The following is a 22,158-nucleotide window of genomic DNA, read 5'->3' as shown; positions in this document are numbered from 1 at the left end:
GATTCTGTCGAATTTGTGACGTCAGTTATCTTATTTTGACTCAATGGTTGGACTTATTGTTGAGAGAGAAAACTTATTGTTGAGAGAGCTGTCAGGTTTTCATATTCTTGTACAAAAACTGTTATAAAAGTTATACTCGTACACCACGAGAACGATCTAAGTTTCTTGGGCTGAGGATTCACTAGGAAATAATGTAAAAGATTGCGGTGAATTACAATAAGGATAAAAACAGCAGCTAGATGATATTGAAACTGAAATGGCCTATAAATTCTTAAAGTAAACGTTAAGAGCATACAGGGTAACTTGGTTCGACCGTTACAAGAAACGAGTTGCCTCAGCAATAGTCAGTTTCAAAAGCATTCTAAAAGCTGGTTTAAGCAAAAACTTACTCATAATGCGACAGTGCTAGAAGCCGCCTAGAAGGTGCCAAAGGGTTCTGAGGACTTCTGAAGAGAGCCTAATGAGGCTGAGGTTAGACAAACTTTCAAAACCTTGATATCGAGAAAAGCACCAGCAAAAGTTGAGAAAGAAATGCTAAAAACAATTGAGAAAGAGCTGGTTCCTCTTCTCACAAACGAGTGCAAGACCATTTGGACTAAAAGAATTGACCCAAAAACAAAACTAGTAAAAGTCCTGAGATTTTACATACAAAAAAGTTGAAGGACCCGAACAGCAGTCGGTTCATGCTAGAAGTGAAAAAAAGCTTCTATGCAAAATCATTAAAAGCAAAGTTGAATGACAAAGAGATTACAAAATGGACGAATAGTAGTTTGGCTTCATTTGAGGAAGAAGCACTCTGAGAGAAATATGGAGAGAAATCATACAAGAATACGAAGAAACTATAGATTAGTTGTTATTAATAGCTGCCGTCAGCTTCTCAGCGGTTATTTTTAGGCGCTCTCCTTCTTTTTCGCTTTACCTTCGATGGCGTTTTTTGTTTTACATAAGTTAAAATTTTCACGTTTGACTCGCGAAATTTCCCACTCACTGTTTCAACCGAATGGAGTTCGGATTCTTTCACGCATTGAATGACGCAATGCAGCGAATACGGTCAATTTTAATATAGTAAGAAAACGGGACAAACCGATAGAGCCGTACATAGTGCATTAATTTGTGAAACTCATTTAGAGAGATTGCAAGCTGCCATTAGTATAAATTCTAGTAGTTTGCATTTTAGAAGCTAAATTAAGCATAGATTTAGATTTCAACTGAAACAGATCACCGAGTTGGAGCAATTTGTGAAAATTGGGGGAAATTCTTTCAATTCCTATCTCATCTTGTTTGCTTTTCTGTTTCAATTCCGCTGTCCGTCAAGCGCTTCACCGGCTGTGATTTTCCTGCAATTTGCCGGCTATGATAGATCTTGTTGTAGCTTTTGACTTGGTTAATAGAGAAGAGCTGATGAAAATGGTAAAAACTTATGCAGTTGAGGCACTATCACTAGACTGATATCGCAATTATGCGACTATAACCACGGCGAACAAGACTTTAAAGAAAAATACACCACCTTTGAAATGAAATTTGAGACAGAGATGTTTCATCAAATCGCAAACAGTAAATTTTTTTCAAAAATCCAGCTATCAAAAATTATCTTTTTTGCGCGGATTACTTACTCATATTGGCTGCAACTTAACAAATCGCACAGAGCCAGATGGATAAACTCAAACTGTAGGAAGAGAATTTGAGCATCGAAATATCATTTCAGAAAACTAAAATAACAGAAAAAGCAGGTAATGTTAGTCTCCGCAGAAAAGGACTAAAAGAGATCTGTTAGTTTAAGTTTCTGGGTCCAATAAGAAAAGCAATCTGAAAAAGATACAGCTCTGAAGAGCAACTGCAGAGAGGCTTGAAGAGGCATTTGTTAAATAGAGAGCTGTTTAGGGCAACTTTACTCACACAATTATAATCAATTGTCGGTTGATCGAACTTTGTGCGAAACCAGTACTGCTCTCTGGACTGGAAACAGTCATAACACAAAGGAAAGATATTGTCAGTGCGCGTGTTGTTTTCATCAAAGACCGTCGTGTAGTCCTTATGACATGCAGCAGGAAAACAATCGCGAAATCACGAAGGAAGTACTGAATCACGACGGAAGCCTGAAAAGTACTTCTGAGGTACATCAAGATAGAACTTGAAGTGGGAAGAGCCAATTTTTGACTGACTGATTCTCAGGAATTTGCATGATTAGGAGAGTTCATAACTCGAAGAGGAACTGCGTTTACAAAAAGATTGCTAGCGTGCACTTGGACATGAGATACAGGTTGTGAGTGGACGATCTCGCAGATTGGATTGATCATGCAATTACACTAGCATACATTAAGGAAAAACTATTTAACCAAGTTTAGGTAGTGGGCAAACGCAAAGTGATTGTTGCACGCAAAGAGAAAAAATTTGAAGGTCACTTCGCAAGAGGAAATAGATGTTCAGGCATCTCAGAAACTATCATAATTCAAGATACAGTGGATTGGACACGGTTCATTTCTAAGCAACGAAAACCACTTTTTTGCTGGTGATATGTTCAGCTAGGTCTCTCTTCTTCTTCCATTGCCTCCACTCATCTAACTTAAAATCATATTGTGTTTAGAAGATGTTTACGCTATAGATGAAGGACAGTAGCAGCGTAGATCTTATAGTCTGATCAGACGAGTCAATAAAAGAATAACATAGAGCTCAAGATGTGAAGAAAACTATCCATCGCTACAAAAAATACTGTGTGTCCTTCCAAAAATTGCCGTTATCTTTTTTCTTTATGTTCACCTAAGTTCCATCTCCCGCCTACATCTCCCGCCATTCATAAAGATTCTTCAGTTTTTCGCACTGAAATGACAGATATCTTCTTTGGGTCAACATAAAATTGAACCAAAACAAAACAAATTATTAAATATTTGATGTCGGTTAGCAAGCCAGTGAGCTATTGCGTACAAAAATTTGAAATTAACAAGAACTTTCTTTTTTTCAAAATTTTTTTCACAGCAGGATGATTGTATCAAAAAACATAAGTAGTTTACATCTCGATTCCTTGACCAATGATTTGTCAAGAAAAAAGTTGAGAAGTTGCGTAAACATAAAAGACACATCCGCCTGTTTCCTTTATCTACAACTAATTAGGTTTTTGAAGATTTTTTACTAATTTTTTTATTGTCGTTAAATGAATCGACGATAACCAAGAACAATGAAAACGACTTGTTAATACGAGAATTAACCCAATTTTCTAATAATTTTTATATTGTACCCAAGTTTATAATAAAAGTGAAAATCACAAAGACTGAGCAAAGTTCCTTTGACACTTGCCTTCAACAATCAATGATTAACAACCAGTCAGTTAAAATTTGCCATTCAATTTGCCATCTGAATTTTGTTTGATTACTAAAACCTGTCTAAAAAATTAAGACACAAGGAAATTCAGTTTCCAAAGAAATGATAAACGGATCAATTCATAATTTCGATATTTCCAAAGCACCAAAAACATAGAGGGCGAGTTGACAGAAAAAAGCTGCAAAAGCTGTGTATTTCTGTGGTCTCAATAAAATAAAAAACGAAACACCAAAGGAAAAAAACCTTTTTATTGAATGATGAGATATTAAACTTTGATTTAGAATCAGTTTAAATTTTTGCTGCTCCTTTTAGCAGCCATCAAACAACATTTAATTAAATTTCACCCTATCTCTATGAATTAAAGTTAAGAAAAGTCATTTTCGGAGTGAGGAAGTCATTTTTGAGAGTGACGTAACTCACGTGTGAACAAATATTTAATCACGAGAATGAACAAAAAAACTTTCTCCACTAAGAGTGAAAAATGACGTCGCGCACGCAATTCAGTAAAAAATGCATAAAAATGCCCAAAAAGAAGATTTTAAGTGATTGTGACGGCATATGGCTGTAACAAAAATCTTAACGACGAAATGAAAAACAGGGCCGCAAGACTCCTGATTCTACTCGAATCAGAACTTAACTTTCGCCCTAGTCGACCACTAACTAAACTAGGCAAACTATTTACTTCTTAATACTGGCCAACATGAAAAAAGAACACAGACAAGAAAGAAATTATGGAGGAAAAAAACTGTAAAAACATAAACCTGGCAATTTTTCAGGAATACCAATTCCAATAACACTGTTCGAAAACACGTTTTTCTGTTTTACTCCATTTCTGTTCGGAAAAACTGCATGTAGAAGAATAAATATGGGGCAGATCGCAGAAAAGCCGTTGATTCTCATAAAACCGATTGGGGTTGCAAGAAATAATTGAAGAAATTGATATTTGCACAAAACTATTTTAAAGTGTGAACTATGTTGATTTCATTCCGTAGTTAGACATACTCTTGTTTCTCATGAGCAGCTAGAGGAGCTAGTATCAATACCCAGAAGCAATAGAGACGGCAATCAACATTTATTAGAAAAATTTAAGTAACGAACATCTAAATGCCGTCTTATGGGTTTCCCGTTTCTGTTTTCTGATTTCGATTTGGTTTTTTTGATAAAGACTCTGTTTGATTGGGTTTGTTTTTCTGATCAACTGCCTCTTGAAAGCACTGTGAACAGACCTTAACAAAAATCTAAATAGAGTAGAGATGTTGAAGCATTTTCAAGACGAATGTTGAACAAGCTGGGAACTAAAAAAAACGAAACATGATCTTATTTGACGAAAAAAAAAAAACAAAATATTAGAAACCTGTTAAACTTTTAAATAACATTCTATGAACATTTAATAGTCTTAACAGATTCTTAAACTTACTTTTTCGTCCAGCCATCACACGACAATCAAACGCACTTAAAAATAGAGAAAGAAACAAAAACTACATAAAATCCATATAAAAACTGATATGTTTATTTTACAAAAATATGTGCTATCAACTATTTAAATCTTTTCACGTAAAACAGCAGCCTTAACCCCAACCCCAATTAAATAATTGAATATGAAGAGGACTCTGGAAGGAAGCAAAAAACATAAATTAGTCCAAAAAATCTTTAACGGAAAAATAATCTGGAAAAATAGAAAGTTTTTTCTAAAAAAATACCGAAAAAATTATTATTATGTATTATTAATAATTATTGTTTTCTTCAACTGAAACAAATTTCAAATGATAGCAGCAAAATTAAAAGGGCATGATAACCCATGTGAATAATAATTTCAATCAAAAAAATATCGCTGACACTAAAAACTTGAAAAAGGAGTGCAAAAACCGCTAAAAAAGCCTCCAAAATGACGAAATCACAAAAATTGCTCAAGATTGCGTTTAAAATTGAAATACATGATTGAAGTGCTGCAAAATGCTCTCAAACAAACAATTAAAATGGTGGTTAATAACCATCGCTTTTCCCGAAAAGTAAATTAAAAACTAAGAAAAACAGCTTCGAAAAAGCCGCACGTGATCACAAATATTCACTCCATAAGAAAAAATTTTTTCACATCTCATTTACTTGCTCTCTCTCAAAAAACGCAGCATGCACTGAAAATTATTCTTTCCTCTCTCTCTCTCTCTCTCTCTCTCTCTTTCTCTCTCTCTCTCTCTCTCTCTCTCTCTCTCTCTCTCTCTCTCTGACTCTCTCTTTCTCTCTCTTGTCTCTTTCTCTCCCGCTCTCTCTCTCTCTCTCTCTCTCTCTCTCTCTCTCTCTCTCTCTTTGCTCTTTAATTCGTTCATTCTTTTGAACTGAACAGTTAGTTTTCACGTGTAGCATTAAATTTTACATCCTGTTTTGAATACACTAAAAAACGCTTCACCAATACTTCTCTTCGAGTCGTGTTAAAATCAGCGGAAGGCCAATACAAGCTTGCTATCGCTTTGCTGCTATAATCTATAGAAGGAAAAAAAGAAAAACCGCAATTTCACGGATCGTTTCTTTGTTTGTATCTAACTGATATTTCTTGTAGTTATCCTGCAATGTTGTAGGTCGTTACATTTTTTTCTCTCTCTCTCCCTCTACAAATTTTCATCACAACTGTTTGGTAATTTTTTTGATGTATTTAACAATTTTGATGGATCTATGCTATGTTAATTTTTTCATTTACAACTTAGGTGGTAGTAATAAAAATCTAAATCCTTTCATTGTACTTCTACAGAGGAAACTTTTTGATCGAAAGAAAACTTATCCCTTTTGTAGCTTGAAATTGATTGACGACTTTTAATTTTTTTAAATTCTGAGCGATCAATAAAAAATTCAGGGTAATTTTTGTCAATTCAAAAAAAACTAGGGCTCTAAGATACGCAGAGAAAAATGAAGAACAAAGATGCGGTTTCTGATTGCTCTTTCAAAATTCACAATATATTTTACGTAACACCCTAGCCAATGTCGCAAGATAACCAAATTTTGAGCCAGTAAACCCAAGCGCCTGAATGTTACCTAATTGTTTTAACTTTGCCGAATCGTGGACAAACTTAATTGCTAAAAAGGTTAGCCTTTTTTATTAAACATTTTCCAACCTGATGTTTGGTTGCATATTTTTCAATTGAATGAAAGCTTCGAAGCAATTCTGCTAAATTTATAATGGAAGATTGATTAAAAAATTAAAAGAAATCGAAAACGAAACAGAATTATTCCTACAGCAAGAAAAACTTCAACCTAGATATTCCAATTGATTGCTGTCTGAAGCAAATAAATTTTTTTAAAATTCTTTTAACGAAAATTACAAAAAAGTAAATTTTAAGCCATGGCTCTAAAAGAAGTATTTTCCTCAATTGTGTCTCCTGTTTACATAGAACTAAAATAATTAAACGAAAATAATGAAATTTGCAATTTTATAGTCAGTCCCATAAAAGTACGAAGCAATCGAACGTTTCAAAGGTCAAAGTTCGATTTTAATACATATAGAGATAACTACTTTGATGTCTTTGTTTGCATGTTGAAATTCTATCGAAAGTTTGCTTGCGTTTCAACTTTATGGGACTTAGAACACATCACAATTTGTCATAACTCTGGTCCTTCAGCTAAAAAATTCAGCTGTCACGCAGCAAGCAGGATTTCAAAAGCTAAATGATATTTTATGTGTGTGGAATATTCTGTTTAAAGGGGCATTACCAAATGCTTTTTTCCCGCTTTCTCGAATCTGCTAGTTAGGAGTAAATTCGTTGCACTGTTTTTTGTTTTCTAATCTTCCATAATTCAACTTCAGGGCAATTCAATATACTCGAAAACTATATATATATACACACTAACAATTTTGCCCGTTTTTTGCCAATTTTGTCGATAACTACTCGAAGTGCATAATTTATTTTTGATATATTGACATTTCGTCAAATCGTCCTTATCCATAAAGTTACGAACAATAACGTGTTCCTAGTGATAGGACAGCAAAATGAAGGCTAGTTTTTGTCTAATCGTTGCTTTTTACATTCAAAAACTATATGGATTGTAATTGGACTCTGTCTTTTTACGATTCAAAGAATTTGAATCGTATTGGGGCGGTCTTTTTTAAGATATGTTCACACGTTTTTATGATTTTTGAAGTCAAATTGGAGTAGTGATTTTGGTCACGCCGAAACAGGAAATAGAGTGAAAAAGCAAGAGGCTTTGCGGCGTGAAATTTTTTCGCTCTAATTTTAAAGTAGAGTGAGAAAATGGTGTTTGAACAAAAATTCGTTTTCTAGCTAGTGTTTTTTGTTCTCATGCGGCCATTTCACTCTGATTTTTGCTGTTTTTTCAATTTTTTGGCTGGGATTTTTTTCTAAATCGTTTTCCTAATCCATTCGTAGTTCACTCTAGGCCTAGTTTTTTGTTAGAATCAAGTTAACATTTCTCGCTATTGGTTTTTTGTTCTGGCTAAAGGCCTTATGACATTGATTTTCCGTTTTTTTATCTGATATTTTAGAAATGGTTTTCCCATTTCACTCATAGTCCGTTCTAGATCTAGTTTTTTGTTCATTTAGTGAAAATTCTTTAAACTGTACGTCGGGACTTGTCCTGCTATGTTTTTACTTTATTTGAATTTGTTTTTTATTTTATTATATAAGATCACAATTCAGATCGAAAATTGGTGACGAAAGGTGCAATTGGCTTCCTAAGGAGTTTCAAGGAAACTTATGAAGTTTTATTTAGTCAAAAGTTTACGGTAGATGTGACCTTTAAAAATGCTTCCTTTCAAAATAAGAAATGGAATAATGAGATTTGCCACTTTTTTCACTTTTTGGTCAACTTGTAGTTTAGCGTCAGAAGAAACTATTTGCACAGTCTTTCTAACGGGTTAACATTAAATATTCATTTCGGTTTTACGTTTCACGCAAGGTTTTTCAGATTCAATACAATGATTTTTCACAAAAATGTAGACTTTTTGATTTTCCTCATCTTTGATGTTCTTTTTGTGGTCTTGTCACCTTTTTGACCAACCATATATAAAATTTTTCCCGCTAGAAAAAATGCACAAGGGAATATATCGATTTTTTCGCGAATATATTATTGTTTTGAACGGCTTCGGCACCGTCTTCTAAAAGAGTTCAATAGAATTTTTGTTTTGTCTTTTTGCTATTCTTTTTGAACTTATGGAAAATTCAGGATAACTCAGGCCGAGTGGTATCCTATGTATAAACACTGGAACCTAATTACTGATTTGAGTTTATAATTAAAGTGGTCCATGGTTCCGAAACAAAAAGTTTTGCGAACGTTACAAAATTATGCAACCATGCACTTATTTTTAACATTGCATTTTGCTATTTTTGTCTACTTGTTACCCAGACTCATTAATTACAGGTTGCGTATGCAAATATTGGTGATTTAAAAAAGCAAAATTGATTAAAGTGAATATTGGTTGTGCATTGCTTATTGTTTTAACGAGTTTGACACAAGATTTACTGCAAAATTTTCTATAAATCGGAATTTTGTCTGTATTTTCCGCACTTTTTAGAGGTATGAAATTCTGAATAATGATAGATCTCAATGGAGTTCTTTGGAGAACAAAAATTAAATTTATTTTTTCATTTCAGTCGATAGCTAATGTTTTTTTTTATTTTTAAATTGTTTTCGAAAATTAAAAATGTATATTTTAACTTCTTTTTGTTTTTTTGTCTAATGGTTGCCTAGTATCATTAATCATAGGTCGCATATCACTTTTGTTTCAAAATAGGTGGAATTGCTAATTTATTATGTTTTACGGAATAGATTGTTGTTAAAGGCTTCGACACTAATTTCTCGGAAAGTTTGAAATTCTTTTTTTCTCTGTATATGTCGTTTGTTTTTGTAGATGTACATGCTCTACATAATGTCAGTTGCCAATGTCTCTATAAGGGATGAACGAACAAACATACTTAAAGGTTTGAGTTGATATTTTTTTGTTTTGATAGAAATTATTTGCTTCGAAAAATTTGTTTCATATTCTTCACCTTTGCCAATGTTCAATTTTGTCTACTTTTACCAAGTCTTTTGTCTACTTATTAAGGACTAGCCCTATGCTTTTTCACATGAAATACAAATTTTATTTAGTTTAGGGTTAATTTAACGCTATTTGTACTTCATCGAGTTGTTTTTTTCCAGATAGATAGATATTGAGTTTTGCATGTAAATAATGTTTGTTGTTGCTGTTTGAGTTTGTCTTGTCTTGAACTCTTAATAATGGCAGCTCTCATCAGCTCATCAATGTGACATTTTTTACGTTACCAAGTAATTTGAGTTTTAAGCAATTTTTTTCATACGTTAGTTCTGTACAATATTCGAATTTTTGAAAGGTTTCAATCTCATTTGGTAGACAATAAATGCAAAAATGTGGATGAGCAGGGTCGGAACATTATGAGCAAACGCACATTAATGAGTCTCTTTTCTTAAAATAAACTTAAAATCTAAGATAACAAATTCTCTCCGCAAAATTAGACATCTTGCTTGCAAAACTTAATAGGAAACGCTGCGAGCTCTGTAAAAAACTTTCCCACTGCTACGCATTGAAAGCAATTTTTTGCCTTCTGCTACGCATTGAAGGCTCAAAATAAATTCTAGAGTTGGAGTGTAATGTTCTTAAAACTCTGTAATTAAACTTTACTATCCAATTTTCTGTTCGTGGTATTTAAATCAATCTTCGGCTCATTTTGTGATCAGCATTCTGCCTTTCTGACGCTTAACTAAAAATTTCTCTCACTTGGGGTCTGGTAATAGTAGTACTATTAAGTGGTTATAGTTGTGATTAAATAACGCAAAGGTGATGGAACATTTTTTCTGGTTACACACTCATTAATGTTACTTTCGATATTTAGGGCTAGAAAATCGCATTCCGTTAGTGGTTAAATCGTGATACTCCAGCTTCCTTTTTGTCAGCTGCTTTAGAGATGTACTCAAAAAAGTTGCAATGGCTTTAGTTGCTAGCAATAAATTTCTCGCTAGCGTTAGCTTCATTGTATCCTATAATTTCAGAATCTGCTTTTCCTGCTGCTTAACATCTGTTTTTTTCAGAGCATGATAAGACCAGACGTTGAGAAGTAGGTCACGTGTGAACAATTGGTACACTCAATTTGAACTTCCATTTTCTTCCATAAAAACCAAGAAATGCTACTGGACAATGACATGCCAAATTACGTCGGCGGAGGTTCTACGCGCGATTTAGGTTTCAAAAAGGTCAGATCATGAATAAGTCTTCAGAGCTCAAAAAGTTCACGTACATGTTGAGTGTGCTCAAATTACAAAACAACAATTGAAAATAACTCGACTAATTAGCATCCCCTTCCAAACTCAAGAGACCGGTAGCAAGTTAAAACTTTTCTGAAGAAAACTGAATTTACAGGTAATGCAAATAAAATCTAGAAACTATGCAAGTAGTGTAGCACCCTTTACACGTAATACAAGTGAACCAAAGCTCGCTATACTTTATTACATTTCATGTACATAAACATCTAACTATCCTCAGAGCATGACTTTGTTATTTTAAATATCAGTGAGATTTTATCCTTGTCTTATATTTTCTTTTATACAATAGAGGTACCATCTTGTACTCCCCACTTGTGACACGTAACCTAACAATAATCATTGTCATGCTGAAACTAAGTAAGATGTGGATTAAAATAATGACGAATTTCTCACATTGCAAGATTGAGCTAATCATTTCTGAAATCAATTCTGAAATGCCATGATCAATTTGCGAGCTGATCATTTCAGGGAGCAACTTTGAATTAGTGATTGTTGAAAGTGTGAACGATATGATAATAGAGGAGATTTATTGGATCTATTCATATAAAATCATCATTAGATAGATCGATATATACAATGATAATACAGCAACATCAATACTTACACCGTTGGCATCTTTAGAGACCTATTTCACTACTGTTGCCGCAGCAGCTGATGAGTGAGTGAGTGACGGTCAAGGAAATGTACATAATTAACATCAATAGCAAGACAAGACTTAGAGGTAAAAGAGTCGTTGACAAGAAATAGACCAAGAATTAGAACCTTTTCCTCATCATTCCTTAACCTTTTCATAGACCATAATGCGGACACTTAACTTCCAAGTCATTAGTTTTTCTTCAACTATTCAGAGTCCAAACAACTAAAAAGAAAATAGGACACCGAGGAGCTGTTAATTACGGTGCAACCAAAATATAAAGGTAGATTCCTGATTATAGATCGCTGTTTCAAAGCTATGGAAAATAATTTTGGAGTCTTTTAATTTTTGAATATTTTAACTCAATTCCCCGGTAACCTCAATTCAATTACGGAACAGTTGTTTTTATAAATAATTCCCTTATGAAAATAATCACCGAGAGGACATTTGGTTCGTATTAAGTGCAGTAGCAGAAACATAGAGGAAAGATAAGAAAAGGTTCTTGATTGATTATAGAAGAGATAGAAACAGGAAGACACTTTGAATATAAGTTTGATAGGCTGTTGTTAAGGACATTCTTACAAGCACTTCTTCATTAGGGCATTCCAAACAGCTGAAGTTTCCAAACTGACTTTTGACAGGTATTAGCAGTGGCACCTCAGCCTCAGCAGTCTTTCAGCATTGGCATCACATCTGAGACTGTGTCGTTGTCTGACAGCCGGATGCGCATATTGCCCGACTGGCGATTGTTGCTGCCCAGTTTGGGAGACAACCTCCCACTTCTACCTTCCACTATCACCGCAAGAAGCTATCAACACAACACAGCTCTTAAAAACATTCATGACTGCGCTTCTGAAACGTATAATTCTTTTCCGCAGATTTTATGTTAATTCTAATTCGCAACATCAGTTATTTAAAAACAAACTACTAACGTCGGAAGAAATGCTCTCAAACGACTAGTGGGAGCTCCAATCTATTGCAGCCGTCTTTAGTGGTGGGGGGTGAAAAAATCACTGGGGCTTCAAATGACGTCATTAAGGTTATTACATACCAATATCGTAACTAATGAAATTTAAAGTGAAAAAATTGCACCAATTTTGGCGCAGTTTTCATTTGACTTTTAGTAATGAACAGCCGCCACTTGAGTTCAGCTGGTTAAAACTTTGAATGAGAGAGAATTTTAAATCGCGGAAAACGAAAAAGTCAAGGGCGCAAAATTCACTCAAAAACGGTCAAGCAAAAATTTTGCATAAAAAACCAACACGTTTACAATAATTGTGTCAAACTTCGTTGGTGAGCAATTAATAATGAAAAATTTTGGGTATATTATTTCTACGAATACTTGTTCCAACCATCCAAGAAGTGAGGGTTAGAAAATTATACCACCCCGCAATTTTTGTCCACTAGAAACTGCATCGATCGTTGCAGAGTTATTTTCAAATTTTTGATTTATCGGGGAAAAAATTCAGGTTTCAGGTTTTCTGAACTTTTTAATAATCGCATTTTCAATTTTCAAATACGTTGAAGTTCCTTGAAATCCCTTTAGATACTCAAGAAATATTAGTTTCTACGACTTCTGAAAGACAATTAAAATTACGCAATTAGGAGAAAACATTCAGTACATTTTTGCAACAACAACTGAAAAAAAAATTGGAGAACATTCTTACGGAATTTCTTGGATTCATTCAACACGAAATTTTGCTTCTTTCTAAGTTTTGATGCAAACGTTTTAGCTTTAGCGCTGTCAATAGGTGTTAATGGTGTTAATAGGTCTATGATAATTATCCTGTTATCGTGGTTACTACAACTACCCAGTCAGAACTCATTTTCCACAATTTATTGTTCCGACCCCCACTTTATACTCAACTGGGTTTTTTTGTTCAGTCAATTTTGGGCGACCGATATATATATATTCATCGTAGAGAATTGTGAGTGGAGTTCTCATTAAAAAGCCCGTCCAGCGTAGAACACGGAATTAAAAAGATTTTTTTGATTTTTGTGTTTTACAGGGAGTTATCGAGGTTTACAGTTTTGTGAACATTCGACTGTTCACATTTTCAGTAATTTTCGCTAAAATTTGGCACATTTTCGCTAATATAATTCAAAAAAAGTTAACATTTTTAACGGCAGAGCATAGTTGTTACCGTTAGAGAACGAAGAGCGTTGCTGAATTGATTGAAATTTTTTTGGCTAAAATTTTTGATAAAAATTTCAAAATTCAAACTTTTTTCATCAAACATGGCACAAAAAACGCTTTTTTGGTCCACTTTATTAAAGTTTGCTAAAGTTTGCCAGACTTAGTGACCTAGAAACCATAACATAGACTCCCTAATCTCAAAAAGAGCGCTAGTTGCAATTAGATGCCGTATGAAAGTCTTTTGGAATTAAAACTTTGCCATTTTTTGCAGATTTAACTCGATAATTATACAAAATGCATCTTCTTTTCAATATTTGAAGAATTCCACTCAACAATTGGTCTATTTCGCAAACACTTGGAACACTTGGTCGGTTTGCTTGGCGCGCGACAAAAACAAGGAGAGGTTCGATAATATCATGGACTCTTAGAATCTGAGACTTTTTGGCTTTTATTTTGATGCTGCCTTTTTCAAAATATTTTGCTTTTTGTTTTTTATGTTAATTACTGACAATATTTTTTATTCACGGCTCCGTTAATGACAGCTCCAATTTACGTAAATTAGAGGCCAAATGTAGATACAGTTTGTTTTTAGAGAACCAAAAGATTTTTATGGCTTTGAGGAAGACTTTTAGTAAAATTTAACTGAATTCTTGTCTTTTGCATTCAATTGTTATTCTTTTGTCAGTCTGATTTTTAAGTTTAACCACTCAAAGATTTAACTTTCTTCCTCAAGAGGTGCAAGCAAAATTTTCAATTCATTCGATTTTTACCTAATGTCTCGTATGCTATTGAATGTATTTGTTCTAAAGAAATGTTTAAGATTTTTTTGAACTTGTCAATTTTTTACATTATTCAGGTCAACATTTTGCTTATTCTCAGTTAGTACAAGTCAACTTTTCCTCCAAATAGAATAAAAACTAATTTTCTGGCTAATTATTTTAACAGGTTTTTTCGCTTTTGGTACTACGAGTTTTCATACAAAATTTTCTGATTTTTGTGCATAATTGCCCATTTTTGCTCTTGTTTTTGTAAATTGTCATATTATTTAATGGAGAAAGCTTTATCTAACGAAATAAAGCTTTACATTATTTGAAACTGAGCATAATTTAAGTTTTCATAACATATGGTTTGAAGGGCTGCGACACCGATCTCTAGCAGATTTTTGCCCTTTGTTGTTAATTTTTGTTGTCATATGCCAAATACTGTGTAATTTAAGGTCTCAGTGGCCAACTATAGATAAACACGTGAATTTAAAAAAGCGATATTGGTATATAACTAATGGTTGTTTTGACTTTCGAATTAAATTTCTAAAAAAAGAGTAATAGTATTCTTCAACTTATCCCTTTTTGTTCTGGTTTGCGTTTTTTTCGTATTTTACAATGTTGTATCGTTTTGGTGAAGGAGCCTCATTATTTAGAGCTCTGTTTAATATTTTGTTGAATCAGACAATAGTTTTTCTGTTATTTAAACTTTTTAAATGATGTCTTCAGAGCTTAGACAATTTGTTTCAGAAGAATTTTGTGAAGTTTAGATAATTTTCAGATAGTCGTTTTTCAAAAAGATGTTATGATGATCAAAGGAGACGCAAATGAAGCTGTTAAATTCTCGCGGTTAATATCTGATAAATTTAATGGCTTCAAAACTGGTTTTTTAAAGTTAATTGTGAAACTTATTTGTTCAGCTTGTATTTAATGTTATTTTATAGTCTTATAATTTAGTCTCATTAATAAAAGTCGCAATTAGTTTTCCGAGTAGTTGCAATACAAACTGTCTACTTTTTAGTCGAAAGCTTTCGTTGGCTATGAATTTTAAAAATACTTGTTTTTAGTAAAAAAAAGATCGGTTTTTGCCTGTATTTGTCGTTCTGTTTGTAGCCATATGACATATCCTGGATAATGAAAGACCTCAGTCGCTCTCTATTGAGGTATAAGAGACTCTCTCAATGATTTCATTTGATTCGTAATAATTCTAATAAGTTCGAAGTTAATACTTTTTTTAAAAAGCAATGTTTTAATAAACTTTTGCCGCTTTTGCTCATTTCTAGTCGACTTGTTGCCAAGTCGCATTGAGGAAAAGTCCCATATTTTGTTCCAAAAAGTACCGGTTAATCTTCTTAGTATAAATTTTATCTGATGCCCTTTTGATTTGGTTATTACAAGTTTTTTAAAATGGACAAGGAGTTTTGGTCGTAATTAATATTTGTAACTATTTGCTTTTTATTGCCGTCTTTTCTGGTAGTCATATTTAGGTAGCCACAGGTCTCATAGGCCCTCTAGAGTAGATTGTTTTATTCTTTTAGTAGTTTGTTGATTGATATGTTGATATGTTAATTTTTTTTATCTCTTCCTCATTTGGTAGACAATTAAGTGAAAAATGTAGATGAGCGGGGTCGGAACTTAATGTGCGAACGCACATTACCGAGCCTCCCTGTCAATTCTATATTACAAAAACGCTGCTGAAGACAAAACTACGGGATTTCTGGAGAAACTTTTATTGGCTAATTTCTTTACGCGAAATCCGCCTGTAATGAATATCACTCGTTCGACAAAACGAAATGTTGCACTATTCACAGTATACAAATTCTCAATATAATAAACTGTATATACTAATTCTCGGTTGCATCAATTTTAAATTTAAGAATTCTTCTGAATGGCATGCAAAATCACGTAAACATGAAAAAGCTAACTTATCTAATCAGCAGCTATGCATAACAGTTTAAACAAAAACGCAAACAATACCATGAAACAGGTAAGCGTCAGAGCTTGTACCGCTTTGCACACTTTCGCGTTAAAAACATGCTAATGGCGTTTTGCATCAAAGATAGCAAGCTATATAAAAATCAACGTCATTAAAATTAATTGACGTCTCATCTCGAGAAATACTCAAAATCCAAAACTAACTAATCATAGCGCTTTTAACTCTGCAAAAGCAGTTCATAGTTTACAATCATTACCATATCAACATTTACAATAAAATATAACGACATAGTGCTACAGGTTAAATTTGAAGGAACAATTTTCGACAAAAAATTTCTAATGGAAGAACATCTGTGCACTAAGATAATAACACTGGGAAAATTCGACGTCTTCAAAAAAGCTGGTCAACGAACAGTATCCAGCATTAAAAGTCATTAACAATGTCCAATTACCAACAATTAAAAAAAAGATTATTTTGACTGAAACCTGCCACCTTCCATGTCCAGGTATCTACAATTTAGGCCATTCACTATTGATGACTACATACCTCCTCATGTGCCACTAAACAAATTTAACAACTTGAAACAACGTATGCGGCATAATGCGCGTTTAAAGCAACCAAAATTACAAAAGAAACGAGCGCAATTAATCCAATTTCACTATTTAGAACCCAGCATTTAAAAACATAACCGGCAGATTGCCGGAAAATAGCTGCCGTTGACGCGCTTGATGCACATCGGGATTGAAACAAAAAAAAGAAAAAAAGAAGAGACAAATTGACCGAATTTTTCTTTTCAGAGTCAAAAAATGTTTAAATTGGCGTGCAGTTTGCTATATTCTAAAACTATACTTAATTCAGATTCTAAACTGAAAGCTAACAAGCTCAAAACCAATGTCAACTAGCAAACACTCCAATGAACTTTGACAACCTAATGCACAATGACTTAACGACCGGGCTTTTTGTCATCTGTTTTGATTTTTCTCTTGACATTGACCGTATTCACCACATTGCGTAATTCAATGCGTGAAAAAATTTAAAATCCATTCAGCTGAAACAGTGACTGAAGTAGATGAGAATTCAAACGTGAAAATCGTGACCTATGTAAATTGAAAAACGTGATCAAAAGGTGAAGTGAATTTAAAAAGAGCGCCTTAATAATAGCCGTTAAGAGGCTGACGGCGGCTATTAAACGATGTTAACAATGACATCAGTTAACAGACAAAATTAGGTAATCCAAAATATAAGCCTCAAAAGCTAGAATCAAGGGCACTGGGTTACGGGTGGAACGATGTACAGGGGTTTGGATTGGAGGGGGAGATATTGAACTGGGAGGCGGGCTCAAGCTCTAAGCTCTAAGCTCCGCCATTCAAGCCTTGAATAACAACCGCCTTTCCCACAATAAATTTATGTCTCCAAAACTGTTTCGGTGACTTGCCCACTTACGAGGTTAGTAAGCCGAAAGCCTCTAATAAACCTTGATCTCCGGGCGTTACCTGTTATCCTATTTTTGAGAAAGAGGAGTCAAATGGTTCAGACAAAAAATCGTTCGAGTGAATAATCGCATTAAAAAGCAAACATGATTAATACAATTGCTAAAAAAAAATCGTTTGAGAACAACTAATAAATCCCGAATTATAACTTTTCAAAAAATGACAAACTACAAAACAGAATCTTTAATAATTGACAAGCTGCCATTAGTTCTTGAACTCCAGCAGTTTCGTTCTCAAAAAGAAGCAAAGCTATAAAATTCTAGTATGCTACAAACTCTGTAAAGATCCACAATGCCAAAGATTATATTAGATTAGAATTGAATTCAGGTGACAGAAGATGCAAACAATTATTATTAAACATTAATTCAATTGGCAACCTAGGACATCATACGAGTCAAATGACTCTTCAGGAGGTGCCCACAGAACCTACATGAACGTCCAATACCTAATAAAAACGGACCGAAAACGTCTTTCTTATCCAGATAATACGTTCTAACTTTAGTTCGAACTGAAACATTCAATTCATTTCACAGTTCATTTCAATTTACCAGTATTGGCAAAAAACTTCATTAGGGAAGCAACTGATCAATTTTATAACCGAAAATCTTCGACTTGGATTTTTGGTATATGAACTAGTGAATTAACAGATGACCATTTGTTTGGCCTGTTATCGGCAATCTTGAAAAAGATCTAAGTGAGAAGTCTTCGCTATCTGATCCAGAACCTCCTTTACAGGAGCGTCAAGCTAAATCAAAAACAGCACGTTGTACCACTTGAAAAGTTAACCAACCTGATTTTTTAAATGGTTCTTGAAATGCAATTTTTGACGGCAATAAATAGTATTGAGTTTAGTTTTTCATGCCAATCCGTAAGCTCATATGACATACAATATTATTGGCTTGTCAGACCTATTATTCAATTGAAATAAAAGGGCTTTCGAAATAATATTTCGTTAGCTTTTCCTATTTCTTGCAAACGTGTTCAATATGGAGTTTGAAATCGGGACGCTTGTCAATAAAAACCCCCGGTATTTGAAGGAGCCAACTTTTTCTAGCACTTCACCGAGAACGGAAAATGTGACTTCCGTAGATTTCTGACAAAGCCCATAATTTTACGATTCACTGTTTATCACAATTTGTTTTTCAAACACCAATTTTTTCCAAATAATTTAAGGTTATTTCGAACTTGTTTTTACCTGACGTTAAAATTGTGCTTTCATATGCAAAAAGTATTATTTATGATCTGTCGGCAACAGATTGAGGCTGGTCATTAAAAGATAAGAGAAAGAGCAATGGAACCAAAACTGTAGCTTGAGGAGAACCTTTATTTCTATCAATTTTCATCCACTGTTTTGATCCATGCACAACACATTGTTTTCTTTCCGAGAGGAAAGCAGACATCAGTTTTTTTTTTCATTTGACATCGGAATCTCATTTTTTTCTAACTTTTTCAGATGAATTGTATGATTAATTGTGTCAAACGCTTTTTAAAAAACAATCCAACAAAACCTAGACGAAATTTAATGCGAAATACAAAAATTTTGTAATAAAAATGTTTTAACTAAAGGTTCTTTTTGCTAGAAGAAAGAGCCACACACACGAGTCTAGATTTTTCTTTAATGTCATTCCATCTATTTTTTTGACGCTCAATATACCAAACAAAGATTTTTTTAGAAAAAAAAAACGAAATTTACCGGAGGTGTTTCTTTTAGTTCATTTCAAACTAACATAGCGGCTTCGAAGAAGTGTCCCCAGTTCAAATCGACAAACAATTGCAGCACTCCAAATACTATGACAAAACAAAGCACAATTAGCTTGATCGACTAACACTCCGAATTTTACTATGCTTAGAGAACAGGACGTTAAATTTATGGAATTTCACTTCGTGAAAACAATACAAACCTCGATAAAATTTACAATTATTCATTCATTTATTCCGTTTCAGTTAAAGAGAGACACCCTAACGATTCAGTCCCGGCAAAACTTATATCTCGAAACTACACTCAATATCACAATCACAAGCAGATGTACTCGTAAAAACTTTTCTTTGGATTATCAAAAATGTATTGATTTCAACAAAACAGACATTACCAGCTTTTCTGCACTTTTCAACTAACAAAATTCTTCTTTTAGCCTGCCATTTATTCATTTTAATCTGTTGTATATTGAAGTAGCTTTCATCTACCAATTTCATGAGATGCTTTTTCTTATATTGCCTTAAGTATATTTGTTCCGACCCCATGTGGGAGGGGGGAGTAATTTTTGTTCAAATTAAGATTTTTTTCTGTGAAATTATTATATCAAAATTAGTTTTCACGCTACAAAAAGAAACAATTTTATGTTCCCAATAGACGAAAGTTTATAAAAAAAGGCTTATGCTGGTCTCATAGCAAAGTTAACTATAAAAAAAATCTAATTCTATTTGAGCTGTTTTTTAAAAAACTTTTCATATTTTGTTTCTAAGTCACTTAGAGGCTAGTCACTTTTCATATCGAGGTTCCGTAAATGACAAACCTCATTTAAAGTCAGATGATGCCAAACGAACAAAGTTCGTTTTCAAGGAATCGGTCGTTTTTTTGGCTTCGACTCATCGTAATTTTTATTGAAATTCTAATTTTCTACTCCAGATTTTACTAAATTTTGTAGTCCTATGGAATAGACTCGTTGACTATAAGTGCAATAGTTTTTCTAGTGAGCATTTAGTGAACCTAGCTAGTGCATTGAGTGGGCATCAAATGGCTGTTAAGACTTTAAAGATAATTTTACGAAAATTGTTTTTTAACATTAACCGATCTTAAACCTGTTTTTGTGAACTGTAAGTCAATAATGACAATACCCACCTTTGTTCTACAGAAACCAAAATTAATTTGGTTTGCGTTTTCTATATTCTAACTATTGGTTGTATGTTTTCAACGCCACGATTTTTCACAAATTTTCAATTTCTGGATATTTCTTTTTAATATTGGTTCCCTATGAAATCTAAACATATTATCCACTTATTGATAGTTCCCATTAGTTTAGAGAAGACGTTCAATGGACGATAGATAGAGTTTTAGAGAGAAGAGCTTATGGTTTAAATGTCTTTGACAATTAGTTATCGCATTTTCCATTGATCTTTTGGTTTTTGCCATTGTATTTGTTGTTGTTTTCACAGCATTTGTTGCTGTGTCCTATTGATGGCTTATGAATTAAAAACATCATTGTCTTCCCATCGAGGCATAACTCTGCGTTTTTATTGCCTTGTGGTGAAAGCTACTGTATTTAATGGCGTTGATACTGTGGTTTTTCTCAAAAAAAGTTCGTTTTTTAATGGCTTCGACACTTTTCTCAATTTATTTGAATTAGCAATTTGCTTTTCGGCCTGTTTTTTGAGAGAGCTCTCATAATCTATCTCCTAATTGGCGATTGAAACAAAAAGTTTAACTAGCATGTAATGAAAAGTTTATAGCGAATAGTCTTAAAGCTTCTGATATTTGTTTTCAATTTTTTTTTAACTTTTCAGTTTTTGTTGTTCTTTTTGTCATCTTATAACTTGTCTCATCATTGAAAGGTCCCATCTATTTCCCTGTAATTAAGAACTTAACGAGTTCATTGCTATTACGTCGTAACTGATGTTTTGTTCATTAGACAATGTGTTTTCATAAGTTTTGTGTAATATTCAGATAATAGCTAATGATTTTAATGCCTTCATTAATTTGTGTTTTCGCAAATTGTTTGTAATTCTTTTGAGTTTTCCTGCATCTTTAGTCCGTTTCTATAGCTTAGTTTAACCAAAGACAAGTTCTATTGTCTTTGTAATGACTTTTTAGTAAATTTATCAAGAATTTTTTGTTTAAATCTAATTATTTTTGGTTTCAAAAATGTTGATCGAGTTTTGAATTTGCCAAATTATTTCTTCTTTTTGTCAACTTGTTACCAAGTCTCATAAAGAAAAAGTCCCATCTGTTGTGTAGTTGAGGTGAAGTAAATTTGCGTAGCTAAGTTTTCATCTGATTGCATTTTAAATTTGTTACTAGGTGGTTCAAAACTTGGATATTGAATTTTCACCGTAAAAATATTTCCTTTTGCTTATTTTGTTTATTTTTATTTCTCATAGTCTTATTGACGGCAGATCTCGTGAGCTCTGTATTGAGGCATGGAATTATGTAATTCAATTTGTAGTTTGGGTGTGTAATCATTTTTTTAAAACTCAAACATCTATTTTTGATTATCTCTTCATTTGGTTGACAATGAAGTCAACGTAGATGAGCTCGGGTCGGAACATCATGTGCGAACGCAAATTAACGAGCCTCCTTGTTAATCACTAAAGCGTACACAAAGTGACACAAAGGAAATGTGACAAACCATAAACAACTTTGAGCCTTCTCGAGAAATGTACTCTAAAAAATCACTTCACGTCCCGATAAAGTTTTTAAAGAGCTTTCAATGGCACCACTTTTGCATCAATCTGAAACAATCTCAGTGGACCAAAAAAGGCAGGATAGCATGAAGTTCCTGACCCTCCAAATAAATTTGGAGGTTAGAACAATGAACATTGGATCTATTCTGTTTTGCCCCCCCCCCCCCCAGTGTTTTCTACGCCCCCGGTTTATGTTATATAGCACG

At 33.5% G+C, this 22,158-nt stretch overlaps 1 protein-coding gene across 1 annotated transcript in view; it reads right to left on the bottom strand.

Moving 5' to 3' along the window:
* Positions 1 to 10,667: 10,667 nt before the first annotated feature.
* LOC142338233 (uncharacterized) overlaps positions 10,668 to 22,158 on the bottom strand; it is a 232,055-nt gene continuing 220,564 nt past the window's right edge. The window contains exon 5 of the mRNA XM_075387898.1: positions 10,668 to 12,038. Within this exon, the coding sequence (XP_075244013.1) occupies positions 11,895 to 12,038 (144 nt within the window). The 3' untranslated portion in view covers positions 10,668 to 11,894. The remainder of the gene's footprint in view (positions 12,039 to 22,158) is intronic.

Source organism: Convolutriloba macropyga, chromosome 1 (assembly GCF_964194025.1).
Source record: "Convolutriloba macropyga chromosome 1, txConMacr16.3, whole genome shotgun sequence".
Taxonomy (NCBI): domain Eukaryota; kingdom Metazoa; phylum Xenacoelomorpha; order Acoela; family Convolutidae; genus Convolutriloba; species Convolutriloba macropyga.
This window is presented reverse-complemented; position numbering and strand designations above follow the sequence as displayed.